Source organism: Tachypleus tridentatus, chromosome 10, assembly GCF_004210375.1.
Source record: "Tachypleus tridentatus isolate NWPU-2018 chromosome 10, ASM421037v1, whole genome shotgun sequence".
Taxonomy (NCBI): Eukaryota; Metazoa; Arthropoda; class Merostomata; order Xiphosura; family Limulidae; genus Tachypleus; species Tachypleus tridentatus.
In genome coordinates, this window is record NC_134834.1 from 166,175,985 (window position 1) to 166,197,998 (window position 22,014).

At 33.7% G+C, this 22,014-nt stretch overlaps 1 protein-coding gene across 1 annotated transcript in view; it reads left to right on the plus strand.

Annotated features, from left to right (window-relative positions):
- The window catches only part of LOC143228563 (locomotion-related protein Hikaru genki-like), a 76,897-nt gene extending 62,528 nt beyond the window's left edge, over positions 1-14,369 (plus strand). The window contains exons 8-10 of the mRNA XM_076459802.1: positions 8,311-8,487; positions 10,988-11,158; positions 12,525-14,369. Coding sequence (XP_076315917.1) covers positions 8,311-8,487; positions 10,988-11,158; positions 12,525-12,721 — 545 coding nt within the window. The 3' untranslated portion in view covers positions 12,722-14,369. The remainder of the gene's footprint in view (positions 1-8,310; positions 8,488-10,987; positions 11,159-12,524) is intronic.
- The last annotated feature ends 7,645 nt before the right edge of the window (positions 14,370-22,014 follow it).

Consider the following 22,014-nt stretch of genomic DNA (forward strand, 5'->3'; position numbering starts at 1 on the left):
AGTTGAAGCAGTTAGATTTTTCAAGATGCTATAGGTTTAGAAGAATGTTTAACCGTGTTTGTGGCAAACTAGAAACTAGAAGAAACTTCAAAATGCCTTTTATTTTGATCTAAAAAAGGCAAACTTTACATTACTTTCTCTAAAATTAATCAAATACGTAACAAAGTATGTATATAACATACAATTCAAACATGCTATTCCCAAAGTAAATATGGACTATCATACCATAGTCAACATTATCAACATTTATTAAGATGCCCGCTGTTGATTATCCAGCTTTCAATACGTCCGTTTCATTCAATTTATTTTCCTAGTTAAACCACGCTTTGATAATTAATAACGTGTCTTTAATTACCCTAGTCCAATAAAACTGAAATCATTATATAGAACTTTACTTTTCCCTGTTTAAACTTACAAGATTTTGGACTCACAAAATACACACAATACGTTTTATTATTCTGTTTGGTGTATACGCTTAGCTTATGAAGGCCACCTGCTAGAACCAGCAGTAAGTCTTCAGATTTACAACGCTAAAATTAGGGATTGAATTCCTCTCGGTGAATTCAGCATATGGTCTAATGTAGCTTTGCTGTAAGAAAACGTACACACACATTTACAAAATATATTTTAATTCATAATCATTGTAAAACTAATAATATTTTTCAATAAGTACTCGCTCGTGGAATGTGCTGGATATGGAAAAAGCCCTATGAATATTAATTTGATTTTATGTGGCACTGAATAAATGCGGCTTGATTATTCTATTAATTTGTATTCACAAACTCTTTAAATGATAAAATTTTGGTAATGAGTTCCATAGCTATATGAAAAAACGGTTCATTAGTAGTTTACATCCACGGACGATAATCGTTCAGTAAGAATGTAAACCAATAATGCTGAGGCAATTAAGTGTGCAAATTATTTAGAAATACAGCAAGTCCTGCAATGGATTCTTGTCTAAAAATAGAAAATAGATGTTTTTGGTGTCAAGAGATAAATAGGAAATTTATATTCTAAGTTTGGTTCTCTGTGGTAACTAATTTATAAAAACAAAACTGTAGAAACCAATGAACAAATAATACAGAGTGATTACAACTTGAATCTTTAATAGCTACTGCTTTTAACGATGATAGCGTAATACACTAGCTGTACAGTGCATAACCTTCAGAAAACTTCACGTTATTACGTGTTTCGTCACTTGTTTTATGTCGTACTGTGCCCATTTCTCAGAACTGTATAAAAAAGAACAAAAGCTCAATTCTAATTATTAATTATTTTTAAATTTAGGTTTAATGTTAATAATAGTAATAATAGTGTGTAATTTTAACAATCTAAAACAGTTATTAATGAATTAACAAAAGAGTAGCCCAAGAGTTGGCGGTGGGTGGTGATGAATAACTGCCATCCCTCTAGTTTTACACTGCCAAATTTGCGACAACTAGCGCAGGTAGCTTTTGTGTTGCTTTGCGCGAAAATTAAAAACAAAACAAAACAAACCATTATTGAATTAATTTTAAAACATTAGAAGTGAGGTTATAATATATATATATATATATCCAAAATATGACGAACATAATTAGATTTTAATTGCAAAATATGATATGTAGGACTTATAATGAATTCTGATTCGTCGAAATATTAAATATTAAATTTTTATATTTTCTGTACGATTGATTATTCGTCGGTAGACACCGTATGTATCTTATTTTCACTACATTAAACCTCGCTCATGTATCATGCACATCTCGATGTAAAAAATAAAACCTTTTGTTAGCACTTTCGATAACTTGTTTGAAAATATCTTCTTAGCTTATTTTGTGAAATGTAAAACACTATTTTTACAGCAAGAAGAAAAACATTCGAATCTTTTGAGTTCATGAAAAATAATTTCCTAATTGGCCCCTTGGTAACAAAGCTACATTGATTCTTGGTTGTTATTTTCTGTTGTTGTTTCTCGACAATGTTTTATTAAAAAATAAGTTTTACATTTAAACATCTAACATTACTAAGTTTCTCAAAAGCATACATTATGACTTTGTCTTAAAAGATTGCCGCAATGATAAAAAGTACGGAAGTATTAGACTTCATATAAAGTACAGACGTATTAGGCCTCATGTAAAGTACAGAAGTATTAGGCTTCATGTAAAGTACAGAAGTATTAGGCCTCATGTAATGTACAGAAGTATTAGGCTTCATGTAAAGTACAGAAGTATTAGGCCTCATGTAATGTACAGAAGTATTAGGCCTCAAGTAAAGTACAGAAGTATTAGGCCTCAAGCAGAAAAATATCACAGCAAATGGAACAAAATGTCAGAAGTTTCCATACTGGAGAAACTATTTGACCCGTATTACTGCATTATTTTAATCAGATATCAATTTATTTACCTTGTTATTTTACTCGAACTTCGAATATTTGGAATAAATTCGAAATGTTATCACACTAATTTGGAATGTAGTTAGATTCACTAAACCTTATAAAGTGTCCTCATACAGATCTGTGGAAGTAGCTCGGAAGTGGTTGATGTCTATTTACGGACTACATACCTACTGTGATAAAAGATATAAAATTAGAATGTGTCTGATTTATGTATAATCAACAAGATATGATAATAAAAAACGTACTTGTAACACGGCTGATCTTACGAGTCTTCCTGATAGCGTTACTCAGCAGAAAAAGTGGTTGAGATACTAATGATACAGAAAATATGTGGTTGAGATACTGAAATATTACTAATATAGAGCAAAAAATGTCGAGATACTACTCATATAGAGAAGATGGGGTTGAGATACTATTAATATAGAGACGTGATTGAGATACTAATAATACAGAAAATATGTAATTGAAATACTACACATAAAGAGCAAATACGGTTGAGATACTACTAACATAGAGAAGATGGGGTTGAGATACTATTAATATAGAGACGTGGTTGAGATACTAATAATACAGAAAATATGTGATTGAGATACTACTCATAAAGAGCAAATATAGTTGAAATACTACTAACATAGAGCAAATACGGTTGAGATACTACTAATATAGAGCAAATATTGTTGACATACTAATAATACAAAAAAGATGTGGTTGAGATACTACTAATATAGAGAAAATATGGTTGAGATACTATTCATAAAGAGAAGATGGGGTTGAGATACTATTAATATAGAGACGTGGTTGAGATACTAATAATACAGAAAATATGTGATTGAGATACTACTCATATAGAGCAAATATAGTTGAGATACTACTAACATAGAGCAAATACGGTTGAGATACTGCTATTATAGAGCAAATATGGTTGACATACTAATAACACAAAAAAGATGTGGTTGAGATAAAAAGATGTGGTTGAGATACTAATATAGAGCAAATATAGTTGACTAATATATTAGTAGTATCTCAAAACGGTTGAGATACATATTTAATATAGTAGCATCTGAATATAGTTGAGATAGCATCTCAACCAATAATAGTATCTAAAGCAAATATGGTTAAGATACTTTTAACTCTTTGCTCTATATTAGTAGTATCTCAACCGTATTTGCTCTATATTAGTAGTATCTCAACCGTATTTGCTCTATATTAGTAGTATCTCAACCATATTTGTTCTATATATTAGTAGCATCTGAACTATATTTGCTCTATATTAGTAGCATCTCAACCATATTTGCTCTATATTAATAGTATCTCAACCGTATTTGTTCTATATTAGTGGTATCTCAGCCACATCTTTTTGTGTTATTAATATGTCAACCATATTTGCTCTATATTAATAGTATCTCAACCGTATTTGTTCTATATTAGTGGTATCTCAGCCACATCTTTTTTGTGTTATTAATATGTCAACCATATTTGCTCTATAATAGTAGTAACTCAACCGTATTTGCTCTATGTTAGTAGTATCTCAACTATATTTGCTCTATATGAGTAGTATCTCAATCACATATTTTCTGTATTATTAGTATCTCAACTACGTCTCTATATTAATAGTATCTCAACCCCATCTTCTCTATATGAATAATATCTCAACCATATTTTCTCTATATTAGTAGTATCTCAACCACATCTTTTTGTATTATTAGTATGTCAACAATATTTGCTTTATATTCGTAGTATCTCAACCATATTTGCTCTATATTAGTACTATCTCAACCGTATTTGCTCTATATTAGTACTATCTTAACTATATTTTGCTCTATATTAGTAGCATCTCAACCCCATCTTCTGTATATGAATAATATCTCAACCATATTTTCTCTATATTAGTAGTATCTCAACCACATCTTTTTTGTATTATTAGTATGTCAACAATATTTGCTCTATATTAGTAGTATCTCAACCATATCTGCTCTATATTAGTACTATCTCAACCGTAATATAGAGCAAATATGGTTGAGATACTACTAACATAGAGCAAATACGGTTGAGATAGTACTAATATAGAGCAGATATGGTTGAGATGCTACTAATATAGAGTAAATACGGTTGAGATAGTAATAATAGAGAAAATATGTGGTTGAGGTCAGTGGTAACTGCAGATTCCCAAAGAAAGATACGCACACTTTTCTAGATGTTTATTAATGAAACAGAATCAATGGTGTGAGGTACAAATCGCATATGAACATTACACACATTTTATTTAAGTTTAAAATAAGAAATTACACTTATAGATTTACTCATTTTCTAAGAAAAGGACAATTCGACGATGTATTGAAGCGTTGAACGCGTGCAGAACAGATTCAGTGTTCATGGTTGCATCCTAATGAACATTCATTAAAGCGAGTTCACTTAAACGATCGTGACCCGTCGTACACTGCAGGTAGGTTTCAAGACGATGAAGATTGACACGTTCTATTACTGACACTGGCATACATAGAATAACTCTCAAGACTGTGGATGTTCGAAGGAATATGCAAGAGTTCTTTGTAACAGATTTAGCGTTTCACATTTATTTTATCGCCCAAGATTGTTTTAGTGTAATTTTCTTTTTGTCTGTGACGTATATATACTGTTAGCAGTATGTTGTGCGTGTCTTGCCTGTTCTTGAAATTTGTAGAATGTCCTCGAGCGTAAAAATAAACAATGCACTAAATGTGTATATAATACTGGCGAATGACGTTGTTGTTGCCAAGCAAATTTTGGTGAATGTTCTAGAGTCTCGCGCGATTCGTATAAAAGCAACGCGCCAAGAGAGAAGATGATTATTGGTGAGCTACAGTCAGTGTGCTATAGGCCACGGAAACTGCAGAATTTGTCCAGGAACGCTTAGAGATTTCAAACATTACATACCGTTCAACTTCAATGAATTAACTTCGGACGTTAGGACATTAAATATATTCGCCGGGCTTGTAAGGCTATGAGGCCAGTCATGCTGTCTTATACGATGTGTAACAATATCAACTAAGAACTGATTCGCTCATCCTGGATTCGGATCATCGATAAAGTATTTAGTTCTAGACCGAATATAAGACTCAGTATTATTTGTCAGTTTGTAAAATTCTTGTATCTAAAACATCACTTTAAATAAGTATTAGTAATAACCGTTACTATAAAGTGTATTGTTTTTTGTTCGTATATTAAAATTTATTTGTCACATAAGAAAATTGTGTGTTGACAAATACTATAAAGTTGATATACGAGGGCTGTTCAAAAAATACGCGAACTGACGTCATAAAACAAAATGTACTTTATTTAGAAGTTACAGGTCTGGGACCCCTTCAAAGTGCTCTCCTCCCCAACGAACACACTTATCCCAACGGTGTTTCCACTTGTTGAAACAGTCCTGGTACGCTTCTTTTGTAATGTCCTCCAGCTCCTTCGTCGCATTTGCCTTAATCTCGGGAATCGTCTCAAATCTTCTTCCTTTCAAGGGTCTTTTGAGTTTGGGGAACAAGAAAAAATCGCAAGGAGCAAGATCAGGTGAGTAGGAGGGGGTGGGGAAGAACAGTGATCGATTGTTTGGCCAAAAACTCACGAGTTCTGAGACACAAATTTCGCAGCAACGCGGTGCATCTTCAATTTTTCGGTCAAAATCTCGTAACAAGATCCAACTGATATCCCACACTCTTTAGCAAGCTCCCTGACAGTCAGACGTCGATTTGCCCGCACCAGGGTGTTGATTTTGTCGACGTGTGAGTCGTCAGTTGACGTGGAAGGACGTCCAGGACGCTCATCATCTTCAATGGACTGTCGACCATCCTTAAAACGTTCATGCCACTTGAAACATGCCGTACGCTTCATAGCAACATCACCGTAAGCCGTGTTAAGCATAGCACAAGTTTTAGTCGCAGATTTTCCAAGTTTAACACAAAATTTCACAGCAAGTCGTTGCTCCTTCAATTCATTCATTCTGAAATCCGCCAAACGAAAAAAATCGCACTTCACTTAAAACCGCGTAGCTAATACACAAATGAAGATATCTGCAATCGCGAAATGGCGTCGTAATCAGCTGCTCTGTGCGAACCTAGCGACACCAAGCGAATTCCCCTGGAACCAACTGGAGCCGCGCAATTCAAACAGTCCGCGTATTTTTTGAACAGACCTCGTATGCCACTATTCATTGGTAAAAGAGTAGCCCAAGCGTTGGCGGTGGGTGTGATGACTAGCTGCCTTCCCTCTAGTCTTACACTGCTAAATTAAGGACGGCTAGCCCTTGAGTAGCTTTGAGCAGAAATTCAAAAACAAACAATTCACTTCTAAATTAAAATTAAAATTTTCGGTTATTTGAAATAGTAATACATTAATCTACGTGACATAATAAACTGGAGGCTCGTCCGAGACAAATTATAATACGTAACACCTTGCATGCTCCAGAAAGGTCTGATCAATAGACGCCATGCTGTCAGTTCAGTGTTCAGCACACACTAGGGGGAGAAGGAATTCTATGTATTCTGACTTGATATTAGATCACACTGCAGAAGCCTTCACAAAAACAATGACTGGCGCACAAAGACCCTGAGTCACAGCCAAACACTGGGAATATTTATTACTCATTTATAGCTCTTCGGATATCAACGGTGGAATTTAGTTACGTACATGCGTATGAAGCATCCCTCGTGCGCGACACTGATTGAGACACTACTGATACAAAGAAAATGGGTTTGAGATATTAATAATACATAGAAAATATGGTTGAAATACTACGAATACAGGATAAATATTGTTCAAATACTAATAACACAGAAAGTGTGGTTGAGAGGCTACTAAGCTTTACGTTCAAGAGCAGAGCAAACAACCAAAAAAATAAATAATTAGCTTCGCATGAAAATTCTGAAATGCAAAAAATCTTCCAATTTAGGAGATTTGGATTAGTTCTAGATCTGTATACTAACGGTCCAAATAAGGGTAAACAATCAATATTAAAATATGAAAAAATTAATCACACATATCCGTCATAACCAATGATGCCAATGAAAGATATGACAGAAAAGTAGATTACGTCACACCAAGGAAAATTTAATTACGGGACAGAATTGTCATCATTATTATACTAAGTCGAAATTATAATTCGTATTCATCATTAACCATTGTTAATTATTTACGTTATAAGAGAAGGACATCAGATATTTGTTGTTGTTTTTTAACAATAAATTGAGTTTGACGCGAAACAATCGTCAAGAGAAAAACTCTTTGAACTTAAACACGCAGAAATTTTTGCGTGCACAACCTTAAAGTTGTTTTTTATAACAATGGCAACTTCCTTGCCAATTGATTTCTGCAGTTTTGACTGCTTCATGTTTTGTTGGTTTTTTTTATCAGTACCTGACTGAGTCGGTAGTTCTTCGGGAAAAATTGGAACAAAGAACATACATTATGTAGCAGGCGTGAAAAACACTAAGCTTCACTGTAAATAAATGATAATCCTGCTTTTGAATGGGCTTCGCTTCTTCGACGTAACAAACACGGCCATGTTTTCGAATGCATACAGTTTATCCGGCGTTTCTTTTATAGTTTATTTACCTTTATCGTATATTTCCGTTATGGAAAACATTTACTTATATGCGAACATTTTTTCTTCTACCATTCCTCTAGTTTCCCCAAAAATTGAATATTTCTGTTTATTTTCAACTCGTGTTATTTCACTTTCTCCCTCTCGTCTCTTTTTTCTATTTCCACTTTATTTGTTTAGATTTATTGTGTTTTTCTTCGTCTTCGTTCTTCTTGCCACCATATGTTCTTTTCCGTTTTGTGCTTACTCGCGTTTTAATTTATTTTCACTTGAAATATATTTATTTCCTTTTTAGCTTTGTAAGTTTTGATCCTAATTCTGTAATATTCGTCAGTCTCTTTTCTCTTTTGTTTACTGAAAGTCATTCAGTGCCCACCTCTCACACCGGATTCCCAGCACCTGAAACTCAGCACACACAATCGGACGTATGGTGTCAGGGTCAACTTTTCCTGTCCAGCCAGCTACCGACTTGTGGGGGCATCTTCTCTTGAGTGCCTGAAGAATGAATCCTGGTCAAGTGATCCACCAATATGTGAAGGTGAGCTCAGTTCAGAGATAGAATGTCTTACTGTATCCAGTGTTAAAAACAACAACAATAAGATGTTCTAGCCATCAAAATGGGTTCTTTTTACTGTGATAAACGTGCTTCGATGCGAAAAAATATATAAAGTACATAACAAGAAAAGATGTCATATTCCTATTCTAATATTAGCAGTGTGTTCACTTTTTTCTTGGTCCAATGAGTTTTGTAAGTGCCACTCTACTTGTCTACGTTTCGTAGAAAATATATTATTCACCAAAATATTTTGATTAAAATAAAATCATCTTTGGGCTGTGCCATGTGTTGAATAAATAAATGAATTATTTCGTGCGTGGAAATTAATTTTTAAACCATCAGAATAGTGTGTGTGTGGGGGGGTAATATAAATCAACGTTGTGATCTTTGGATGTCTTTATTAGCATTCAAATTTTTAAAGTACTATACACGGATGGTAAGCATTAACCCAATAAATTTGTTTATCAGTGTTGAAATAACGCATAAAATTACACTATTTGGCAACTCAAGTTTGTGCTTGATATTTCTAAGTTGTTTTTCATTAGTTAAGCACAATTTTTTAAATTTTCAAATCAGCGTATCTGTTTTACGTGTTCTCCTTAAATTTACCATATTGTATTAGTACGAAGCTTTAGAGCTGATTTACTCTCTGTACTAATAGAACTACAATATTTTTAAGCAGGCTAAACATAGTTCTTAGTGACGAAACCTTATCCTTTGCACAAAAATGTATACATTTAGACTTACATTATACTATAAAGCTGATTATAGTGCAGCAAAGAAGACCTGGAAAGGTTTGATTTGAATTTCGCGCAAAGCTACTCTAGGGCTATCTGCGCTAGCCATCCCTAATTTAGCAGTGTAAGACTAGAGGGAAGGCAGCTAGTCATCACCACCCACTTCTAACTCTTGGCCTACTCGTTTGCCAACGAACAGTGGGATTGACCGAGCATTATAACGCCCCATGGCCGAAGTGGCGAGTATCTTTGCTTTGACGGGGATTTGAGCTCGCTGCCCTCTCGTTACGAGTTGAGCGCCCTAAATACCTCGAAATTCCGTGCCTAAATGACATCGAACATACTTCGTACTTTCAATTGTGAGTACGTTATAAAAGGTCGGTTCAAAACCTTTGTGGCGCTTGTTGTTTCAAACTATGTGCATCCCCTCTATTCATTAGTTCAATATTAGGGATAGATATATTAGAGTTCTTTGATCTGACTGTTTATTCTCCTGATGTGCTATTCAAACTAAAATATTCCTATAGCGATTTTAATTAAATATTTTCATTTTTTCCTGAAAATAAATAACGATATGTATTTTTAATTGAACTATTATAAGATAATAAAATATCCTTCTTCAGATTAACGTATTATTTGCTTGTTATATTAAACTCTATACAGTTTCCTTATAAATATTGCCTCAGAGTGATTCAACACGGCATTTGTTCATTTTAATGCAATCATTCCTGGCTTGCCCTGGTCATCTACGAAAGGTCTAGTCAGCACTGGATATAACGGTTATAATGTGTTTAACTAATTTTTATTATTATATACGAGTACTTTCTCACTTTCACTCAACAACATTTATTAATACAAACTCTAATTGAGATCACACTCCTTTTGATCTTTGGCTTTGAATTAAGGAAAGCAAGAAAAATCCACGCGGTAACGTATACCATATAGTTTTCTTTTTCACATAGTTGCATCTCTGATCGAGGGATTTGATATTTCAATTTATTTTCTGCAAAATAAATGACAGTTACGATACAGAATGGTTTCATAATGAAATATAACTGGTTTAGTTAGCGTCACGCTATATGACAAAGAAATAACATAATTAAATGGTTTGGCCAAAATCTCATGAGTGCTGTTTTAAGATTTTTTTTTCCATTCTATTGAAACTCAAATATTTCAAACACTTCTTGTGTACTAAAGGAAACAGACTAACTTCATCACGTTTCCCACTTATTACAATCAAAACAAATACTGATTAACACACGTTTTGGAGTTATTACCTTTGGATTTTTCTGCTGAAAATATTTTCGTATTTAAAAGAACAATTATTGATTTTACGTGATTCACAAAGCTTGAAAGTATTTCATTTCGTTATATATATTAGACATATATATATATATATATATATTAAATATATCTTGCAATATGTTAAAGTATTTATGGATATTTTATGTCTGATATTGTTATTTAAAAAACCGACTAAAACGTGTGCATACGTTTGGTTTTTAGATCTTGAAAATTTGATGCTGATATATTAAAAAACAACACAAAAAATACACGTATACATTTTCAAAAAAAAAAAAAAAATTGCTATTTCTACCAGGATTCTGCCGTTTCATTTCTACTGGAGTTTAGAGTTACGTAAGTGGCGTGGAATCCATTTTATGTTTTTGTAGCAAATAAATCACTTTTTTATGGTTTGATTTCTGCTATAAATAAGCACGTTTCTTGTTGTTTTCTTTTTTCAGCTATAGCATGCCAACCTCCGATTCCACCTCCTAATGGGCGAGTTTTTGACACGGGGCGCTACCTGACAAGAGACACAGTAACTTTTGTTTGCCACGCAGGGTTTGTTCTTATTGGTGAACCTGTAGTGGTTTGTACTGACAAAGGAGAGTGGTCTCAACAAACACCAATTTGTAAGAAAATCTTCAAACTGTCAGTGTTTTTCTTTGTTATATTTTTATCTATATTTAGTTGGAATGGTGATGCTACCAATGTTATTAACAATTAAGAGAGGGAATCGAATTTTTATTATTTCTTAGTAGTTCTCCAGCTAGAACCTTTACTATAGGTTATACAATTATGGACATTTATAATGTCCATATTTTACCTGTAAAATTGAAACTGTTACTGGATGTTCTACTATATTTCATGCTAGATGTGATCATTGTTTAAAAGTAAGCAAAAGTTAATGTTCAACTGAAAAGGAGAGCTAAGTTTCCCTGATTTCTTCTCCTGAGTACTCTGATTATTACGCTTGTTGTTGTTCACATCTGAGCAACGAGAACACAGAAGTGTTGTTATTTTAGTTGTGCAAAGCTACACAGTGGGCTATCTGCGCTTTGTCTATCCTGGGGAGTCGAACCCTGGACTTTATACTGTAAGTCCATCAACTTACTGCTGTAATTTGAGGTATAGGGTAATATAATGAACTTCTTACAAGTTAAACGTATTTCAATGTTTTTTTATTTCGGAAATCCGACATTTTGTTTTTAAAAAAATTATCGCAGTGAGTTTTCCAAATAGTGACGATTTACTATGGTCGGTTTCATCCGTATGGCTTTCTTTGCGTCGATCACTTTGGGTAATTTATGGTAAAACGGACGGCTACTTCTCGTTGTAATATTAAAAGCTATTTCATGGTGGTAGCAAGAATGAGTCTGCTGCTTTTAATGTATTATTTATTTTTGTGATGCGATAACATTTTTTAACTGTAAAAAAAATACCAAAAACGAAGCAATATTTTCAAAATGTTAACGGTCTGTCTTCTGAATATATTGAGAAACATTATTTCTCAGATGTTTTGTTTCTCGTGTAAGTTTTCCTTGTTTATTGACTAATGCAGGGATCTGGTATAATCTGTTGGTTAGGGAGCTCGATTCCCAATATACGAATCGCAGGCTAGAATTCTGACACCAAACAAATTCGCCTCTTCAGCCATGGGGCCTTGTAATGAAATATTCAATCATACTATTCGATTAGAGTGGGCCAAGAATTGGCGTTGTTGACTAACTGTTTTCCCTCTTGTCTATCACTTCTAAATTAACGCTGGCCAGCGCAGACAGTTCTCGAGTAGCTTTGCGCGAAATTCACCGCAGTAATAAGTAAGTTAAGAAACAAACCGAGTGATGCTTAATTATATATTAAAAAACACTGTATTAAGCAGTGCTATAGATAAATATATTACTACTTTAAAGTTAGAAGAACGCATCATGATTTTAAGCCACATCATATATATTTTTCACGTTAACAATTCTAATATCATTTCTCTAATGCCAACAGGTAAGCCTGCATGTGAATTCCCGGGTGAACCAGCGAACGGACATATCATCCCGACCAAATTTCATTATGACATCGATGAATTTGTTGTAGTGTCATGCAACAAAGGATACCGTCGATTGGGGTCCAAGCAGTTGCGCTGTACACGCTCTGGACACTGGTCAAGTCCCTTGCCTCACTGTCGTCCTCACAGTAGATGAACAAGATAGTTTTCTGCCCTCTACTGGTTGTTTGAATAATTACATAGGGAAGTGGGTCCAGCTAGTTATGGTCAAATGAACTTGTGATAAAATTCAAATCTGATCCATATAAACCATTAGCTATTCTTTCTTTTACAGAGAAAAGCGTATAAAATTGGTAGATATATGCGCCATTTAATAAAGTGTTTTATACCGAAACAAATTAGTCTCTTTGATGTAATAACGTGCTATACTCGAACTTTTGAATATCCTTATGGATCAGGGTTACTAATATTATATTATTTTCCAATTTAATTTATTTTCTTCATGATGTTGTCGTATATGATCCTCAAGGTGTGTATCATTTATTATTTGAAAATATGAAGGGTTTTGTTATATATATATATATATAGTACAAAGGATATTATCCTCCGTATCATTTTTTATATAATAAAGTTTTATAGATGGCATTATTGTTCAAATTTCAGTAGGTCCCTGCAGTTGTGAAAATGGTTTGAAGCCAAGATTGAACAGTATAATCTAGTTACTTGGCACAGTGTATTTTGCATTCATTTTAAAACTCAATAATTATTTCTCAAACAACATTAGTATTCATGATAACTCCTCCTTAACCCTAAGACAATATATCGAGCTTTGCACGGTATTCCTATTAGAGAAACTTCCAACATTTATTTTTAGATTAAGCCTATTAAATATGTAAATCGTATTTCTCAAGGCATATCTACCACGCTAAAAACATTTAGAAGAGGAGCCGAAATACTGATGGCACTTAATGTTCCAAATGAAGTACAGAATACAGCTTTAAATGGATAACTATAAATTAACTTATTAGCATTGGAGACAATACGTTATGTAATCCAATAAAAATACATCAAATTTCATTTAAAGTATTTTTGTTTTATTTTTAATGTTCCAATTAGGCGAAAATAAAACATCTGCAAACATTTACAGCATTTTCGTAAGCTGGAATAACGTGTTATTTTCGTGGATATGTAAGAATAACTTTTAAAAACAAGTTTAGACAGTGTGCTTGACATATGGATTAAGTTTGTTTATGAATTTCTTTTGCCATTTTTATTTTCTGTGTGAGTGATTTAGTTTCGAGAAATCGTTTCAGAATTCATGCTTAAAATTGACAGAACTTCAAAAAAACTCAGTCCAAAGGACTAAAAAACCTTTTATTACTATTTGTAACTAACTGTGACATGTAATTCTGCAATTTTTTATAATAGTATATACAGATAAATGTACAAAACGCACCTTGATCGTTGTATTCTATTGTATTCAAATATTCATTTTATTTACAATACCCTATTACCACCAAATCATCATTGCTTTGAAAACAATGTTAACAATTGTTGGACGAAATCAAATAAGGGTTTTCTTTATTTTTGTAACATAAAATGACGTAAAATGAAAAAAACAAACTATCTGGAGTTTTGCATCTGATAAGACTTAATTTGTACAGTAATATGTCAGGTGGTTATCTTTGTGATGCAGATAACAAATACTGTGTTTAATGTGCATTATTGTCTTAATTATGAAGCTTCCATAAGTACTTTTGTGTATATTTTGATTTTAAAGAGATCTGTTCTTTAAACCAAAGAAACATATAAACTCGTATGTTTTACTTATCTTTGAAAATAAATTCTCCCCTCTCATGAAATTAACATAACTCTTGTAGTTGTTAAATCGACTGTACAAAAAAGTAACAATATTTCTGAATAATTCCATGTTTTTGTTGAAATAAAATATTTAGTAAATAATAATATTCCTATACGAAAAAAAAAAAGTTGTGGAAAGCTGAAACACTGACTCTAACAAACCACTTATAAAATATGTAATAGGCTTAACTCCCAACTTTTTCCAAATAACCTGTTAAGAATTAATCAAACTTCAACACATAAAAATAGCCAAGAACTGTTTTTGAAGTGCAGATGTGAGTATTAAACCACTAATCTAGAGGAAGGAGCGGAAAGTTTATAAAATTAAAAAAAATGTCCAAATATAATGAAATAATATATAGAGAAATGTTAAGACGACCCTTCAGTTACCTACACAGAATTCCAAAACTAAACATGTGTAATATACGTTTATTCTTCTCTTTGCTTGGATTAAATGACTATATAAAATAATCTACTTCGTCTCGACCACAGTACAATATAATTACCTTACAACTTTTAATTATAATCATTATAAGTGATTTTATATTAAATCGCATTAACTGGTGGAACATAAAACGAAACATTTTACCAAAAGTAAAAAATTACTTAGGACGAGTTTATTTATTTGTCGATTAAAACCGTTTAAACTCGCTTTAGAAATTGAGATTCTTCCAAACGGATACACCAGTGAAAAGTGACACAGTTAGGTCTGTTTAATTCTTTCTAAATGGATAAGTTAGTGACGCGTTTTTGGTGTATTGACGTGTTATGTATGTTTTCCATGACAAGTAGCTTGAAAAAGAGGATCAAGATTGTTGTCGGTTAACGCACGGGTAAAAGTTTCTGAAACCTAAACTCGTTTAGAGGCCATTTACAAACAAAAGTGCACAATCTAACAAAACAGAAACCAGAATCAAATCCAAAAATAAGACAAAAGCATTTTGGCAAAATTAAAACAGTTTCTTCTATTTTCTAAATTATTTAATACATTTTCGTCCTAAGTTTGATCTTCAACTTTCTGCAACCAGAATAAACTGTTTTTTTGGGTGACAGTCAGAAATTTACTGGTCCACTGTTCATTTCACAAGATATGTGTTCATTTACTACAAGAACAAGTTTTACATTCTACAGGGTGTTCGGAAAGTCACTGTGCAGTTTTGAAAGCAGCGATAACAGCATTCATTCAGTCTATTTCAAGCCAGCAACTGATAGCGATGTTTAGAAACAAAATAAGAAGGATCCAAGCTTATATTGATACCAACGGGGATCACTTTCAACATTGTTTATAATTGTCATTCATATTTATTCTATATTCTGTATTCTATTCTGTTCTATTTAGAATTCTACTATTTCTATTCTATTATACTCTATTCTATTCAGAATATTCTATATTCTGTATTCTATTCTGTTCTATTTAGAATTCTACTATTTCTATTCTATTCTACTCTATTTTATTCAGAATATTCTATATTCTGTATTCTATATTAAACATGCCTGTTAATAAATATATAAGTGCACAGTGACTTTCCGAACACCCTGTACAAGCAGCGCCATCGAGTGCAGTGACCACAAATTGGCTTTTTCATTGATTCTATTATTAAACTGAATATGAGATACAATGACTTATATTTTTGGTTCTCCTGAGTGCTAACTATGGTATTTTGTGGAACATATTTCTTTGATTATTTCACGAAACATTTTTTTTTTATTGGTCAATATTTCACCTTACGACTTGATAAGGAAAATATCATTACACATACTGAGCTACAAAAAAACATGTTCATTACGATTTAACATAAGGCACGTGTTAGAAACAGCACGGAATTCTATACACAATACACTATCTTATAATAAATTGCATTGTACTTTTATATTACTTTGTATGCAATTCATAACTGAATTTAAAATTCATTGCTATTAAACAACTCACTGATCAAGAGATCAGTTGTGCCCAAGATAATGAGAAACAAAAGATTCTTTGAAACGCTATTTAAATATATATAGATATAAGCAGCCACTGTTCGTATGTCCACAAAACTCCTCCATCAGTTTAAGTACGATTTCAATAACACTTCGTTCGATTTTTCAACATCATAAGAGGAAGTTCCTGACAACATTCCATTACAATTGTGTCTCTTATTTAAAAAAAAAGTGTTTATTTATTACACGTGTCTACTTTTTAAAAAAATAATAATATCACACCAGAGGAAAAATGTTATAAGATAAGCCCTCGTTAAAATAAAACAAGCGTTAGAAACTTTTTTTTTCCCTGAATCACTGTCTCTATGGTGAAATGATACTTCTTTGCTTTTAAATAATGCACATTGATCTGTACGTTTATTATTTCAAACGAAATTAATTTTTAATAGAATTTCTTGAACTGCGGTGAAGTGAGTTGAATGCAGAGTTTCAAAATGAGGCTCCCTAGCGGAGAATCAGTGTAATATTTCAGACGAAAAGTGACTTTTTCTATTGGATACTCCAACCATACGCTATGAATTGAGTTGTTCTGTGACCGAATGAACTGTAGCTCATTCGTACGGAGTTTGTTGCATAGAAATTTGCAGATATTTTGTAGAAACTCGACCTATGCCACTTACAGAGGTATATATTTGTTTTACTTTAGTATGAGCGTAAATTCATCGAATATCACGATTCCTAAAAGTGCCATAAGGAAAAGTTTTGCTTTTGTCTTTGAATTTCGCGCAAAGCTACTCGAGGGTTATCTGCGCTAGCCATCCCGAATTTTGGAGTGTAAGACCAGAGGAAAGGCAGCTAGCCATCACCACCCACCGCCAACTCTTGGGCTACTCTTTTACCAACGAATAGTGGGATTGACCGTCGAATTATAACGCCCCCACGGCTGAAAGGGCGAGTATGTTTGGTGCGACGGGGATGCGAACCCGCGACCCTCGGATTACGAGTCGCACGCCTTAACCCACCTGACCAAACCGGGCAAGGAAAAGTGACTTATCACGGAGAAATTCTGAAACTTTGAGAAAGAAAATAAAACGGCAGAATGAAAGTTACAAAAAAGAAAGAGGCAAGCTTGCTCATCAAGTTACGAAGCAAGATCCAGCGAGAAGAAGCTAAAAACAAACCCAATATACAAAAGCACATCAAGGAGTCAGGAGAAATTTCGTGAAAGATTGTAACAGAACAAACGCCCTTAGGGTGATGTTTCTGCTAGTGCGATATAAGGACTAAACGCTGAAAACTGACCAATCATTGGACGTTAATTAACCTAAAATTTGTATTTATTTGTGGTTAAGCGCATAGCTATGCAAAGGACTATCTGTGCTCTGCCCATCGCGTTGCATCAAAACCTAATTTTTAGTGTTATAAGTGCACAGATGTATCGCTGAGCCACAAGGAGGTCTAAAATTTGTGATAACTCACATAACTTGTTGATGTTCTTTTTTATACCTCTCTTATTTTGTCCAATGCAGATAAAACATCTCTAAGCATATAGAAATTCATCTGTTGTTTCTAATAAGTCAATGTTCAAGAGGCCTTTTGTCTAATAATAGAACTCATGAGTTGGGCTGGATGACGAAAAACAAATGATTCTTTACAATTTCTCTTTGCTGTAACGGGTGTGTGTGTGTGTGGTTTGGTTTTGAATTTCGGGCAAAGCTGCACTAGAGCTATCTGTGCTAGCTGCCCCTAATTTAGCAACGCAAGACTAGAGGGAAGTCAACTAGTTATCAGCACTCACTGCCAACTCTTGGGATACTCTTTTACCAATGAATAGTAGGATTGACCGTCATGTTATAACGTCCCTACGGCTGAAAGGGTGAGCATGTTTGGTGTGACGGGAATTGGAACTCGCGACTCTCGGATTTTACTAGTAGAGTGCTTTAACCACTTGGTCATACCGGGCTTGTGTGTGTGTGTGTGTGTTTGTTTGTTTTTTTCTTATAGCAAAACAGTATCGGGGTATCTGCTGTGTCCATCGAGGGGTAATTAAACTTCTGATTTTAGCGTTGTAAATCCGTAGACTTACCGCCAAGAGGGTATCAAGAGGGATCTGGTATGGCCAGGTGGTTAGAGCGATTGACTCGCAATCTGAGATTTCAGGGTTTGAATCCCCATCTCACCAAACATGCTGGCCCTTTCAGCCGTGGGAGCGTTATAATGTGACGGTCACTCCCACTGTTTTCTCGTTAAAGAGAAGCCAAAGAGTTGACGGTGGGGGATGATGACTAGCTGTCTTACTAAATTAGGGACAGCTAAAGCAGTTAGCTTTCGTGTACTTTACGCAAAATTAAAGAAAAGCAAACAAAACCAGTCGAGAGGAACAAAACTTTCTTACTAAGTTCAAGAAAGATTTTGAGACCAAATGCAAAGTTAATGGGGTGAGTTGTAGTTTATGTTTTAAAAACCACCAATAAAAATCATTTGAAGAAAATTTTGCGATGACGAATATCGTACAAAGGCTGGTACAAATTTAATATTTATTTGATTGCTCAGTGCATTTAAGGATATAAACACTAAAAAGCAAGGTTCATAAAATGATGTGCAGTGCCTTGTTTAAAAAGTTTGACAAGTGGTTTCATTTTGTAGGTTATTGTGGAGTTTTAAAATTTCGCGCAAAGCTACAAGAGGGCTATCTGCGCTAGCCGTCCCTAATTTAGCAGTATAAGATCAGAGGGAAGGCAGCTAGTTATCATCACCCATCACCAACTCTTAGGTTACTCTTTTACCAACGAATAATAGGATTGACCGTCAAATTATAGTGCCTCCACGTCTGAAAGGTGCGAGCGGGATTCAAACCCGTGACCCTTAAGTTACAAGTCAAACGGCTTAACCCACCTTACCGTGCCGAGCGTTGTGGAGTTTTACAGTTCGAATAACAGTTAGACCTTACTTGGCACAATGAATTACCTACATGCATCTTTGAAAACTCGACGATTCGAATTTACGTATATATATATATCGAGACTAGTAAAGTTATTACACACTTTACTATTCTGTAGTTTTGTGGGTAAAATTAAAATATCACAGAACTCCTTCAACGAGCTACCACTGCGAGCTGCCCATGGAATTTGTCTTGAATTTTTTTCTTACTTAGAACACGAAGTATTATTATTTTATTTACTTCTTTAAACAAATTATTTAATTATGTTTCGGACGTGTGAAAGTGATTTTTTTCATAAAGGATATATTAATCAAATTATTTATTTAGTAATTTCATTTTTATTATCAAATAATGTTTGTATATAGTGTAAGAAACCATAAATGATGGCTTATTTTGTTACTGGAGTGTGAATTGCAATATAGAAACAGGTTGTTAGTTAATATATTTTGGTTGTCCATTATAGTAATACAGCATTGATTACTCTAAGGTTGTGTGTTATGAATAAAATTTCATGCTGTTCCAGGCACGTGCATTGAGGTAAATTCTAACGTATCTTTACTGAGTCTCAGTATGCGTAATGTAAGCTCCAGATGAAGCCGTTAGGCGAAATATCGACCAATAAAAAACTATTTTTCTGGAGTTGTTCTGAACTAATCAAAACAGAAAAAGCTAGACAAACTTCCATCTTGATAACATTCAACTATGCCTGAATATAAATCGTGCTAATTAATTTTCTGTTACTGAAACGATGTGTAAATATATCACAAATGATAACGCATACTATAACTTGAGTAATCTAACCCCAGAAAAATATAAGTTTTAATCAGTGATGACGAGAAACCCACTTGTTGAGAAAATTTATATGCAAAAACGGCTCGTTTGGGCTGAGAAAACACTTTTTACATAGAAGAGCGAACAACGTTTCGACCTTCTTCGGTCATCGTCAGGTTCACAAAGAAAGAGGTAACTGACCGGAAGCTGACCACATGTTTGAAAGGGGTTGTGTAACTGTGTGTCGAAATGTAGAGGGCGGTATTAGATGTTTGAATATATAATTTTATTTATTTTATTTTATTAATATAGGTATAAAGGCGTTCCTTTATATTGGTTTATTTTGGGTTTAAGTTGTTGTATAGGTAAGGCTTCTTTAATTTTGCGTTTGTTTATGTTTGTTTCTTTATTTAGTATTTGAGTGTTTTCTATGGTTATGTTGTGTTTATTTGACTTGCAGTGTTCGAAAACGTGTGAAGGTGACTTTTATGTTCTTTGAATCTGGTTTCCATTTTCTACTTGTTTCTCCAATATAGAAGTCGTGGCAGTTATCACATTGTATTTTATAAATAATTTTGGTGTGGTGTTTGTCAGTGTAGTTTTTACATAGTATAGACCTCAGTTTTGTGCCGGGTTTTTGAATAAATTTGGTATTAATTGGAATGTCATATTTTGTTACTAATTTTTGCCAAATGTTGGTTATTTGTTTGCTGATGTCTGGAATATATGGTATACAGCAGTATATGGTTTCGTGGTTTTTTGATTCGTGAGCTGTATTTACTTTAGTTGGTTGATTTTGCTTTCTGTCTAGGTGTGTGCGTATAATGTTTTCTACGGTTTGTGGAGGAAACGTATTGATGTTGGTGAAGTATTGTTTTATTTCGTCTAATTCATCGTTAATTTTATCTGGTGAGCATAGTTTTATGGCTGTGTTTATTTGGTTTCTTAGTATGTTGAGTTTTTGTTTTGTTTCATGTGCTGAGTCCCAAGGAATGTATAGTCCAGTATGGGTGATTTTTCGGTGGATTTCTGTTTGAAATTGTGTATCAGTTCTTGTAATTTTGAGGTTAAGAAATGATATTTGATTGTTTTCTTCCTGTTCACATGTGAAGTTGATGTTGGGATGTATAGAGTTAATGTGATTGAAAAAATTAAGTATGTGTTCCGTAGATTTGAATCCCGCAACCGTGTCATCTACATATCTGTACCAGTATAGTGGTGGATGTAATGCTGTGTTAATTGATTGTGTTTCAACTTGTGTCATAAAAATATTGGCTAGAACTAGTGATACTGGGTTGCCCATGCTTAGGCCATTTGTTTGTATATAGTTTTGGTTGTTGAACATGAAGTTTGTCTTTATCGTGGTGAATTCTATGAGGGTTGCTAACTGGTTACTGGGAATTTTTATAGTTGGGTTAGGGTCTCGGATATAGAGTTCTAAGGCTATCTTGCAGGCTTCAGTGGTTGGAACTTCTGTAAAGAGGGATATAACATTGAAACTGGCCATTAAGGCTTTATGATTAAGTTGATTTAGATTAGACTTGAAATTAAAAGAGTCTTTGATAAATGAGCTGGCTTATGTTACATATTTGGAGAATGCCCATGCTATGTATTTACCAAGGTTGTAATTAAACGATTCATATGTGGACATTATTGGTCGTAATGGACAATCTGGTTTATGAGGTTTGGGGATGCCGTATATTTGCGGTGTGCGTGAGTCGGTTTTACGTAGGTAGGAATAAAGTGTTTGTGAAATTGTGTTGGCTTTTTTCATTTGTAGTAGTAATTTGTTCAGTTGCGTCTCGTGTGTCTTTGTTGGATTTGTGTGTATTGGTTTAAATTTGTTCGTGTCTGATAGGATGTTATTCATTTTTTGGATGTATTCATTCGTGTTCATTATGACTATAGCGTTACCTTTACCTGCTTTTTAGAATTTTTATGTTTTTTGTCTTGTTTTAGGTTTTAATGCAATTAATGTCTCTTTTGTAAGGTTGTTT